General features: G+C 60.3%; 3 protein-coding genes across 3 annotated transcripts; all 3 read right to left on the bottom strand.

Annotated features, from left to right (window-relative positions):
* Positions 1-39: 39 nt before the first annotated feature.
* PAN0_018c5593 (3-isopropylmalate dehydratase) lies at positions 40-2,316 on the bottom strand (the record flags this gene model as incomplete). Its single annotated transcript, XM_014798822.1, has 1 exon — positions 40-2,316. One exon carries the CDS (start codon positions 2,314-2,316, stop codon positions 40-42), a length of 2,277 nt encoding a protein of 758 aa, XP_014654308.1.
* Positions 2,317-3,163: 847 nt separating this feature from the next.
* PAN0_018c5592 (uncharacterized protein) lies at positions 3,164-6,361 on the bottom strand (the record flags this gene model as incomplete). Its single annotated transcript, XM_014798821.1, has 1 exon — positions 3,164-6,361. The coding sequence occupies one exon, from the start codon at positions 6,359-6,361 to the stop codon at positions 3,164-3,166; it is 3,198 nt and encodes a 1,065-aa protein (XP_014654307.1).
* Positions 6,362-7,344: 983 nt separating this feature from the next.
* Positions 7,345-7,809, bottom strand: PAN0_018c5591 (uncharacterized protein; the record flags this gene model as incomplete). The annotated part of the gene is made up of 1 exon (XM_014798820.1): positions 7,345-7,809. The coding sequence occupies one exon, from the start codon at positions 7,807-7,809 to the stop codon at positions 7,345-7,347; it is 465 nt and encodes a 154-aa protein (XP_014654306.1).
* Between the last annotated feature and the right edge of the window lie 4,392 nt (positions 7,810-12,201).

Below are 12,201 nucleotides of genomic sequence, written 5' to 3'. Positions count from 1 at the left end.
TGACAGGGTGCGAGAGGATCAAAGCGTGATCGAGGGCGCCTACCAATCCGTGCGCGCCTGCTTGGCGGGGCTAGTCTCGATCTTGGCCGAGTATCCGAATCCGTCGAGCCAGGGGGTGTTGACACTCCTCTTGTGCTCAAACTCGGCGATCTTGGCGTCCTTCTGCAGGGTGAGCGCAATGTCGTCGAGGCCGTTGAGCAGGCAGTGGCGCGTGAACTCGGGCGTTTCGAACGCAAACTTTTCGCTGCCATCGGCGGTGACCACCACCTGGTTCTCGAGATCCACGGTGATCGGCTTGCCCGCCTTGGCGTCCTGGGTAAGACGCACGATCTGCTCCTTGGGCAGCATGACGGGCAGCTGGCCGTTCTTGGTGAGGTTGTTGCGGAAAATGTCGCCAAACGACTCGGCAATCACCGCGCGGATGCCAAAGTCGAGCAGCGACCACGCGGCGTGCTCGCGCGACGAGCCGCAGCCAAAGTTGGGCCCCGTCACCACCAGGATCTTGGCCGCATCGTACGGCGACTGGTTGAGCACAAACGACGCGTCCGGCTCGCCCGTCTTGGCGTCGTAGCGGATGGGCCAGAACAGCGCCGATCCCAGGCCCGTGCGCTTGATCGTCTTGAGGAACTGCTTGGGGATGATCAGGTCCGTGTCCACGTTGGCGCGCTCGAGCGGCGCAGCAATGCCCGTGAGCACCGTGAACTTGTCCATGCCCGCGCCGGCGGTAGAGATCTTGGATGCAGGCACGTCGCGAATCGCGTCCTCGTCGGTCTCGGCCGCACCGGTGGGCGCGGGTGCCGGCGTGGCGTCCACGAGGTACGACTTGCCGTCCGACACCTGGATCTCAAACGCGGGCTTGGCGGCGTCCGAGCCCACCTTGGCGGTGGAGGAGCCGACGACCTTGCGCACGTCGGTCAGGTAGCCCGTCACGGCGCAAGCGGCGGCCATGGCGGGCGACATGAGGTGCGTGCGTCCGCCGGCGCCCTGGCGACCCTCAAAGTTGCGGTTCGAGGTGGAGGCGCAGCGCTCGCCGGGCGCCAGCTGGTCCGGGTTCATGCCCAGGCACATGGAGCAGCCCGCCTCGCGCCAGTCGAAGCCCGCGGCCTGGAAGATCTTGTCGAGGCCCTCGGCCTCGGCCTGCTTCTTGACCAGACCCGAGCCGGGCACGAGCATGCAGTACAGGCCCTCGGCGACCTTGCGACCGTGGAGCACGCGCGCGGCGGCGCGCAGATCCTCGATACGCGCGTTGGTGCACGAACCGATAAAGACCTTGTCGATCTTGATCTTCTCCATGGGCGTGCCGGCCTGGAGGCCCATGTACTCGAGGGCGCGCTCCATGGCCTTGGCCTCACCCTCCGACTTGGCGTCCTTGGGGTCGGGGACGGTGCCGGTGATGGCGACGACGTCCTGGGGCGAGGTGCCCCAGGTGACGGTGGGCGGGATGTCCTTGGCGTCGATCTTGATGACCGTGTCGTAGTTGGCGCCCTCGTCGCTGGGAAGCGACTTCCAGTAGGCGAGCGCCTGGTCCCAGGCGGCGCCCTGCTTGGGAGCGAGCGGGCGGCCGTTGATGTACTCGTAGGTGATCTCATCCGGGGCGATCAGACCGGCACGGGCACCGGCCTCGATGGACATGTTGCAGATGGACATGCGCGCCTCCATGGAGAGGGCGCGGATGGTGGAGCCGGCGTACTCGATGACATGGCCAGTGCCGCCGGCGGTGCCGATGATGCCGATGATGTGGAGGATGATGTCTTTGGAGGTGACGCCTTCGGAGAGCTCGCCGTCGACCTGGATGAGCATGTTCTTGGCGCGCTTCTGGAGGATGGTCTGGGTGGCGAGCACGTGCTCTACCTCGGAGGTGCCGATACCAAAGGCGAGCGCGCCAAAGGCACCGTGGGTGGAGGTGTGCGAGTCACCGCACACGATGGTGGCGCCGGGAAGCGTGAAGCCCTGCTCGGGGCCGATGATGTGGACGATGCCCTGGCGGTTGTCCGAAAGGCCGAAGAAGGTGAGACCGAACGCCTTGACATTGTCCTCGAGGGTGAGACACTGGGTTCTGGAGTCGGCCTGCTCGACGAAGGACTTGGTGTCCTTGTAGGCCTTGCGGGAGGCGGTGGGGATGTTGTGGTCTACGGTGGCGAGGGTGCAGTCGGTCCTGCGCACCTTGCGACCGGCGTTGCGGAGGCCCTCGAAGGCCTGTGGGGAGGTGACCTCGTGGACGAGGTGGCGGTCGATGTAGAGGAGGCAGGTGCCATCGGCCTCCTCGTGGACGAGGTGCGAGTCGAAGATTTTCTCGTAGAGCGTTTTGGGCGCCATCTTTTGGAAAGGGTATGGGGGTTGAGGAAGACGGGAAGATGGAAGGATGCGCCGAGGCCTTTTTGAATAATGCTGTGAGCGGTGCTCGGTGGCGGCGCTGCGAAGACACCAGCAAGGCTGCAATTGGAATTGGGTGGGGGAAGAGGCGCGCAGTGCAGCAGCTGAGAAGGCGGCGCAGGATCGAGTGACTCTGCCTCGCGCTTAGGCCCTCAGCGGAAATGTGCGATTGCAGCGTCGCCGAAAATACGCAGCCCACTCACCCCACCCACGGAGCCCACCACCGTCTCACGCCACTCGCTCTCTGCATATCAATCAATCACAGGGGCGGTGCTCGTTACAGCCGACAGCTTGCTAGTACTAATCTTGAGGTTTATGCTTGGGAGGCTCGCTGTCATCAGCAGACCTCAATGGCGATGGCAAGCTCTGATCAGACAGCAACACTTTAAGCAATCTAACACGTTTCAATTTCGCAGCGGCGTTTAGAGCCTGTGATTTCGAGTCACAGCCGAGCACAGCAGCACACTGCTGCCCAATGATGCAGCGTGAATTGATCGGCCCCACCGCCGGCGCCATCCAGCGAGGCGCGTGCAGCTGGCCAATCACAGACCTCGCAACTGTCAAGGTCTCCACAGCACCCACTGACTGGACCACCTCGGATCTCTTCGGTCGTAGGGGCGCGATCCACATCCCCACACGTCGCTCTTCAATTGCAAGGGCCCCCTTCACCGTCGTGTCCCCTCTCCATTCAAATCAACAATCTCGCCGTTGAGTCATATACAAACAGCGCGGAAGTACGCATCACGAATCAGAGTCACATGTTGGGGCCGTAGCCCACAATTAGCTTTTGCTATTGCGCGTGGTAGCCTCCTTGCTGACCGTACGAGGGCGGCTGCTGTGGCTGTGTGTGTGATTGATGCTGCTGCTGGGCTTGATGCTGCTGCTGCTGCTGCTGCTGCTGCTGATGATGATGATGATGACTCGTCGCGTACGATGATGCCGTCGACTCGTTCGAGCGATACGCCATCATCGAGTCCGCCATGGGCTGTGGTCCTGGCTGTGCGAGACCGTGCGCGCCGCCGGGCATCTGCGTTGGCTGCGAGGGTGCTTGGCCATAGGCGTACGGTTGCATCGGCATCGGCTGCGCGTGGTACAGTCCGGGCGATTGCTCCATTCGCGACGTCGTCGTCGCCGCCCCATATCCACCACGCCCATCATACGACATTGACATGCGCGACTGCATCGGCAGCGGAGGCGGCGACATGGCAGCCATCCCGCCCATCGAGCTTTGTGCATTCGCTCGCGCCTGTGCCTCTGCCCCGTAGAAGCCATAGCTGAATCCACTCTGCGCAGGAAGCATGCTCGACATCGCTCCGTGGCCAGGGCCCGACCCACGCTGCGTTCCAGCCGCCGAATCGCCTTGCCGTCCGCCCAATGCTCGACGCTCTTGGCTGAAGTAGTCCGCGCTCTCCTCTCCACCCATCGGCCGCGTCACTCCGGACGGCGACGCTGTCGCTCCGTACTCCCTGCCAGGCGACAGAACCACTGCTCCAGCGTCCAGCAGCACCGAAGCACCGTACGACCCTTGACTTGCATATCGCGGTGTTCCGCTCGCGTCAAGCAGCGGTCCTGGTTGATTCACGCCTGCGCCCGACATCATCCCTCGTGAGAGCATGTGCGCAGAATCTGGCGACAGCATCGACATCGTCCCTGCCCTCTCTTCCATTTGGACCCGATCAATGAGCGCCTTGATCCCCTTGCCTGCACCTGAGCCTGGGCTGCCGTCGCCTGCCGAACCGTCATCCACCGCGCTCGCACCATCCTCGGTCCGCGGCGACAATTTGGCCACCTCGCTGGCTAGCCTTTGCTCCGCCGAAATCAGCGCGATCCAGCTCGGACGATGCCGCAAAAACACCCGCAGGATTGCATGAGACATCTGCGCGTCCGCCTCGGCCATCTGCGCCGTCTCCAGCTGACGCCACGCCGTCGACATGCCTCCTTGAACATCCCCCATCCCTGGCGCTCCGCTCCCTCCTCGTGACCCTGGGCTTGTTGAAGTGCCTGCTGCTCCCGGGCGCGAGAGCGTGGCGTTGGCGTAGTTAGCGTACAGGCCCAGCTCGTGCACCTGGTCGATCTCGCGCTTGCGCAGCCGCGCTTTCGATTCTTGCTTCTGCTTGTTGCGAAGCGACACCGACCAGCTCGACTCCGGCGCACTCCGTCCCACAGAGCTCGCACTGCCAGATCCGGATGCTCCATCCCCGCCTACCGAGCCGCTCGCCTCGCCCGAAAAGAGTCCCAGAAGCCCGGCAGCATTGGTGCGGGTGGACAGCATGGGTATCGTGCCGACGTGTGCCGACATCTCCGCGAGCACCGTCGTCAGTGCTTCGCGCTGCTGCATCACTCGCCGGTGGTAAGCCTTCATCTTTTCGCGGTTCTGCTCCGCGCGCGTCCTCTTGCGTGTGTCCGACTCGAGTGCCGCTGACGTAGACGCGAGCAGCCCCGAATTGGAACGGTAAGGCCGTCGATCCATGTACGACTGCGCTCCCTCCTGGTTCGACACCACTCCATCTGGCGATAGCAGCTCGGTTGGCGTGGCAGGAAGCGAGCTAAAGTACGAGTACACCGAGTTGCTATGCGTGCGCGTTTGCGTCGCTGCCATCGCCTCGTCGGGCGTGATTGAGTTGTGCTCCTCCGACGTTGATCGGCGCGAAATGCCCACCGGCCACTGAGCTTGGCCTTGCAGAGGTGGTCGGAGCATCAGATTGGCCGAGTCGATGTCTGCGTCGCCCTCTTCCACTGCCGAGTCGCTCAGATCGGCGTTCCGGCGCAGCGGCCAATCTGCATCCGAGGATGGGAACGAAGCTCTTGACGAGACGCTGCTGCTGTGATACGGTGCTCTTATGGAGGTCATCGCTGCGATCGGTGGGGGCGTCGAAGCTGTGGAAGACGGTGCCGACACCGTCATGTTTGAGTCGATGACCTTGAGCACCTGTTCGAGCGGTACATCGCAGCGAATGGCCGAGTCGATGTCGGATACGAACAGGTCAGGGCGTCCCTTGACTTCTTCGGGAACTACGGTGACAGCCAGCCGCGGACGACTTGGGCCTACCTCTGCTTGCGAATCCTCCTCCGGGTGTATCATGCCTGCGTATGGACTTTGTGTGTTTCCAGAAGACCCGGCCTGTCCAGATGTGGATGCGCCCATCCCTGCCGCAATTGCCTGGCGTGTGCTTCCCTCGATCTTTGTGATGTACTCTTTGATGATGGCATCGACATCGAGCCGCTGGGAAGGCTGTGCAGATGCACACCGGCTGACGTGATCTCCGAAGTTGGGAAAGAGATTCTGAAAGATCTGCACCTGATAGTCGAATGTCTGAATCAGCGTGGGCAATGTCATGGCACACGCCTGTCCGTACAGGAGCGGCACCACGCAGTTGTGCGTGCCCAGCCGATCACATACCGTCCTCTCGTGGGCAAAGTGTCGGATGGCGTCGTGTAGGAATGTGGTGAAGTATCGATGCCAGACGTGCTGCACCATGGCTTCTTCGCGCAGGATCTCGTCGCACACCATGCGGTGTATGAGAAAGTCGGCGTTCACGATCGCCGCAGTCACCACCATAGAGATGATGAAGTCGTCCAGAGGTCGATTTCGGTCCGCAGGCTTACCCGCCATGTCGAGCGCAACCTGCGAGAAGATCTTCCCCTCGTAGTGCTCGGCCACAGCGACAAAGTCGTTGGGCGAGGCGGGTAGGCCACGATGACCGGCCAGCACAGGCCAGTGGCTGGTGTTGATCGCCGGTCTCCCGAGCACCACCCATTCATCGTGTAGCCGCCGAAAGTTCAAACCATAGGTGCGAGCGGCGATGTACGACGCAAGGTCAACTTTGCCGAAGCAAGGATAGTGCACTCCGCCAATGCTGCTGATGTCTGTGTCGGAACTGGTGCGGGATCTCGAGTCGGGCTTGCTGGATGCGGAGCGCTTCTCGGAGCTTCTTCTTGTCGAGCTGGCCGACGAGAAGAGATAATTTTGCGTGTCATCGCCTGCCATGGTGCTGAAGAATGGGCGATGACGAACGGTGTTATATGCTGGTCTGGTGCTGGCAGGGAAAGAAGCACGTAGCGGCCACTTCCTCCCCTCGCACAACGGAGTTGCTTGGCAGGTTTGCTTCCAGCAAAGAGCAGCCTGCGCAGGTTCAGCCTGGAATGGCGGTATGATGGGCTAAGGATAGGAGCGCCTACGCGTGATGGTGCCGAGGCAAGAGACGGTGCTGGTTTGTTTGCATCCACGATCTGGGACGTCGATCTGAAACGGCGGGAAGCCGGTGGAAGGTCGCAGACAGCTGAGACGAGCCCTGCGCCAATTCAGATGACAATCGAAGACAAGGCGCCAATAGGCTAGAGTGCTGACCACCGAGAGTCGCAGTTGCCTGAGCCTGCGCACACGGTTCTGACGGGAGTCGACAAAGGAGAGCGTCGGGTCGCTGGCGTCAAGGCAAGTGATTACGCCTTTGATAGCAGGTCAACTGTGTGTGGCTGAGAAGCTGATCTCGAGCTGAGAGATCGCTGTGGCTCCAAAGGCGGTGGGAGCCAAAAGCGGGTCAAGCTGGAGGCGAGAGGGGTGTATATGTTCGGCAAGCTGGAACGATCCAAAGACGTGTGAGGGCGAGGACGGTTGTGGAGCCTGAGAGCTCGTTTGGATGTGGACTCGAGAAAGGGAAGAAAAGGAGGAACATATGTGGAAGGGGATGCGCCTTGTATACAAAGCGGACCAAGGCACGGGAGACGAACAAACAGTCGATGCGAGGGGCGGCGGAGACAGGCGAGGAACGCGGCGTGGTTGGGACAGCGGATTGAGCAAGCAAGGGCTACACAACAAACAAGAGGAATGTGCGAGCCTTGACGACACGGGCTGACGGTGATGGAGGCAAGAGAGTAAAGCGAATCCAGCGAATCGCCGAAGAAGATCAAGGATGACCGCAAGTGATCTGGGGGGAGGGTGTTCCATGGTAAGGAGATCCATATGCAAGTGTGTTACATGCGAGCACCAGCGTGCATTTGCGTGTCGGGCGATTCTGGCCACCAAGGGGAGGGTGCAGCTGCCAGCGGAAAAACGTACGGGGCGTGGCAAGCAGTATACCGCCATCCACGGAAGGATCGCGCTGCTTGGAGCGCAGCGACAGGAGATGGAACAGGGCTCAACAAACAGCTGACAAGCCTCTGGGGACGAGCTGTCGGCGGAGAGTGGCAGGACGGGAGCTGCGATGACGGAACTGGCCGACCGGAAAAGTCGCCGAGCGCGCACGAGGGCTGTGCGGCCAGGATAAAACTGCAAAGGAAAGCTTTGGCGGGACACGGATGCCAATCAGCTGAGACGGAGACATGCAGGTGGGCAGGACGGAGCGGGGAATGGTGGTGAGGAGGTTGAATGTCGAGCAGAGCGCCTCGACGAGCGGCCAGTTGCTCAGGGAACATGGCAGAGGTGACGGATAAGAACATACGGCATACGGAACACGCATGGTCGGCTGAAAGAGGCACGACAGCCAAGGCGGGCGGAGCAGAGGGGGCATGAGGTGCCTAGCTGCGACGACGTCTTTCGGCACCGTCGCATGAGCGCGAGCGGAGACGCAGCGACAAATCCGGGGCTCGGAGGGAGCACTGTATGTACAGCAGGTTTTGGGATCACAATGGCTACTTGATCCGGTCCTGGTCGGTCACGGGTGCAGCCCAGCAGTTTACGAGGGGGCTAGTGAGAGGGCCTTGCGCCGACGATCGGCTAGCGTCAAGGCAGACATACGCAAGCATGATGGCAGCGGAGTGGGAAACTGAGTGGCAGCGCAGTTGGCCAGGGATAAAGTCGGACGCAGGGGAAGGGACGCCTCCTCCAATTTTCCGGCGCGGCTGGAACGGAAGCAGGAGCGCGTGGAAGCGAGTTTAGACCACGTTCAACCCCATGTGCCCTCGTCGTGCACTTGAGTGGGAGCCGATTCCGAGATGAGCAGACCACGCCTCGCCCCGCTCCGCCCAGCCACGAGATCCTGACGGTAGCAGCCTGATGCTGTTCTGAACATTCGTCTACCTGAGACGCTTATCGACAAGCAAAGCGGGTCGAGCGCAATTCAACAAAGCCACACTTCAACCGAATTCTCGGTGGGGGCCAAATTCGGAAATCCAAGAAACCGTTTCAGCTGAGGATTCCGGATGTTGGCGGTGTGTCGAAGCGAGCTGCTGGGGAGCGGAGAAGGGAGGGCGGGCCAGGTCCGCGCTGCGCAAACGAGCATGGCAAGCACGGGGGGAGGCGGCAGTCCGACCCGGAAGCAGCACGTCAAGCAAGGAATGACGAGTCAGCTGGCGGCTAGCCCGGTTGCTGCGACGTGAGATAATGGGCTGCACGACCGGGAGTGCACTCTTGCCAGCTTCTCTGGACTCATCCTCGGCGTGGTTGGCTGATGCCGTGTCTCGGCAGCGGATTCCGGTCCACTGCTCGGGCGCCACGTCGAGTCGCGGAATGACGCCTGGTGCTGCTTTCAATAACTTGCTACTGCATCCTTTTCAGAGCCGCCGCTCTTGGCACTCGCTACCCAAGGCGACGCGCCACGCGAGCGCATCGGTTCGGCGCAGAAGGTGGGCTTCCATTCCAACCTTGGAGTCTCGAAGCATCCCTTTCGTATCGCACCAGCGAGTGGCGTGGAGACGCTTTCGTGCCTAGAGAAGGCTGCCGTTGGAACTGAGGATCGAATGCAAGCGTCTACAGTTCGCGGAGGCCCAGGCGATCCATGCTTCCGATGCGAGGCTTGAGATCGCATGAAACAGGCTAAGGCTCATCTCAACGAAAAGAGTCCAACCCGTGGCACACCGGCACCAACAGCCTTCACGCCCTAGATCGGATCGGTGAGCGGGCAGCGGATAAAAAAAAGCAAAAATAAATAAACAAAAAACAAAAAGGGAAAAAATCGACTGACAAGTCAAAATCCACAGTGGCTGCTGCCCGAACAGAGACCGCAGGGCCACGGCACACAGTGTACTGTACTTTTGTTGTGAGGCGAGTTGCTCTCTGATGCTATATTGAGCGATGCCGAATGAGCTCGAATGTGACATTTGCAGAACGAGTGTTGCAGTGCTTCTCTGTGCCACTGCTGGCTGTCGGCATCGCCGCGCTTGATCTGATGTTGCGACAACCAGGAAATCGCAATTCCTCCTCCTCGGCTACCGCAGCTCTGCGGAGTTCTTGGGCGGACAGAGACAGCACGCCACTCAATGCTTGTGCGTGGGCGAGGCATCAGCGCGTCGCATTACAGATGAGATCGAATTAAAGCGCTTCCGATCAGGAACGGACAGGCGGAAGTGGAAAAAAGTCACAACATCATCGCAATCGCCCAAGCCCGAAAATAGAAGAGCTCGGAATTGCGAATTGGTGATGCACAGGGGTCGATCAGCTGCTCCTCGCCGACAGGGCTGACACAGCATTGTCTGTGTGAATAGCGCTGAGCACGCCGAGCAGCATTGCCGCTCTTCGGCAAGACTGGGTGGATGCGGCTGCTGCTGCTGCTGCTGCTGCTGCTGCTGCTGCTGCTGCTGCTGCTGCTGCTGCTGCTGGGCCCCAAACCATCTCCGATCCGCTTAACAGACTGATTTCAGAGTCCGCCATATTTCACACGTCTCGGTTCTGGTGCCCCATTTTGCCAACAATGCCAAGGGTCGAGACGGTGGTGTGTGTGGCACAGTGTGAGAGGCGCCTTTTTTCCGCCACCGTGCATTCCAGCCTAGTAGAGCTTCATTCCGTACAGCCACTCCGCTGTAAGTATGACTTGGCGTACGGTGGTGACTGCTAAGGACTGTAAGGTTTCTTGTAGGTCTGGCATGCCCCCCGCAGCCAAGTTTTTATCCGGGGAGTCGGATACAGCTGGCTTCTCGAACACAGTTCTAGCGGAGGCCTCTGCATCCTTCTGCAAAGAAGCGCACGATGAGGTCAGTGGGCCCTTGGGATGCAAAGTAGGGCACGCGTCGCGCACGGCTTGGAGGGCGTGGTTTTTCGCCTCGAGGCGTCCTGATGTCCGTAAGGCAAGTGGCGCGGCAACATCAAGTGGCGCCCGCCAATCTTCTAGGCTTGGCATACCTGCTGTGACAGCAGGCATAACACAGTTGAGTAGAGCGACAGGGTTCAAGGAGGCACTTCTGTACAGAGGAGGCCGGCACAAGACGTGATCGAAAAGTCAGGCGGTTCTGGCCTTGTCTCGTCGTGTCGTCTGGGCGTAAGGCTGCTGCGTTGGCGTTGCGACCGTTCGCTTCGCAGGTTGTGTTTGCAAGGGTCTGTTGGAGCTTGACGATGTCTGGTGGTAAGGCGACAAGCTCGGCAATCCAGACTCGTCTCGGTTCCCCAGGAGCACGCTCAGCTCAGAACGAAGGTTGTGGTATAATGATGCTTTTGTTGCAGATTTGACACCGAGACAGCGGGGCAACTCCGCGTTTTGGATGCTGTTGTAGAGCGTCAGGTCACGATGGGCTGTATTTTAAGGCTAGGATCAGTGCGGATTCGGCGTTTGGGGCTGCGAGGCATGCTCGATCGGCGCAATAGTCTGCCACGGCCCATCTCCTCGACTGGAAGCCCTGAGCGGGGAGGATAGCATCAGTTCGGAGACATCTACGGTCGGCTCCGAAGCAGGCCGCGTCCGAGCTCGGCTAGGCAGCGGATCTTGTTCGGCAAGACACATGGGAATCGCCTCGGTTCGGGGCGTGCTGTCGACGCGCCTGTCTCGCCTCACCCACGTTCCACATCCTCCGGCGAGGGGCTATTTTTGACCGCGAAGCCAAGATTTCGCTCAGACGATCTCGACGCCTCTGTCCGGCTCTTTGAGCATCCGTCAAGTGATCAGCATGGACGTCGTGGTGTCGCCTGACCACACGCTGGTAAGCGGTTCTACGCACACGCATCACTTGTGCGTGCTCGGAGCCGACACGAGTATATACATATCGGGCTGATCTGTCCTCTAAATTTAGAGGGTCGACTCTGTCGGAAAAGTGTGCGGCCTCCTCTCTGTATGTCGGTCATTCAAGTCCACCTCTCTCGTATTCGATTCATCGTGCTCTGCAACATTGCAATACAAGCTAAAAAAAGAAGGCCGACTTAATTGAGGAAGAATGTGGAAATCAAGGAAATATTGCACGATGAAACCTCGGGCCAAAAAGCTCCCCGCACATGCCGTGGCCCGCAATATTACAGTATAACGGTGCGCGAGACGGGACGAGCGGCTGGCGTCATTTGCTGTCAATGACGGAAGCTGCCGGTATGTATGGAAGCTTCGCTTCGGCAGCACGCGTTCGACGCACGAGCTGGCAGGCCTCACCCGATCATCGGTGCCGAATGACATCAAACACGACGCTGTATTGCCTGCTCCCTCGTGTCGAATTCGTGTGAGGCCGACCACCTACTCCAGCTCCTATCTTTGCGCTCACGATGCTACAAGCGAACGCCTGTGAATCGAGAGAAGCTAGTGGTGTCATCGTCGACGCTTCCGGAAGGCAACCGGGGTCGAAGGACTGGCGCGTGCAAGGGCGAACGAGAGTGGATTTCATGCCCCGAGTTTATCCTCGAGCACAACTCCGACGAGACTTTTGCGCCATCCGCTGGCGAGCGCGTTTAATCGGCGGAGTTGGAGGCAGTCAACGGCGAAAATCCGCGTCTGCGGCAACGTCGCCGGCGCTGCCCGAGACGGGCATGTACTGTACAGTACGACAGCGAGGCGGATGCGGCCCAATCTTACGGACGTAGTTTCGTCACCAGCTCTTCATGCAAAGCGCATACAAATCTCAGGAACAGACGCCGGAAGCGCGCGCATGGATCCTTAACGTCGGATCCGCCTTTTTGGTTCATGCTGATGGCACAGGCTGGCA

This window comes from Moesziomyces antarcticus (genome assembly GCF_000747765.1).
Source record: "Moesziomyces antarcticus DNA, scaffold: scaffold_v10018, strain JCM 10317, whole genome shotgun sequence".
In the NCBI taxonomy this organism is placed as follows: Eukaryota; Fungi; Basidiomycota; class Ustilaginomycetes; order Ustilaginales; family Ustilaginaceae; genus Moesziomyces; species Moesziomyces antarcticus.
This window is presented reverse-complemented; position numbering and strand designations above follow the sequence as displayed.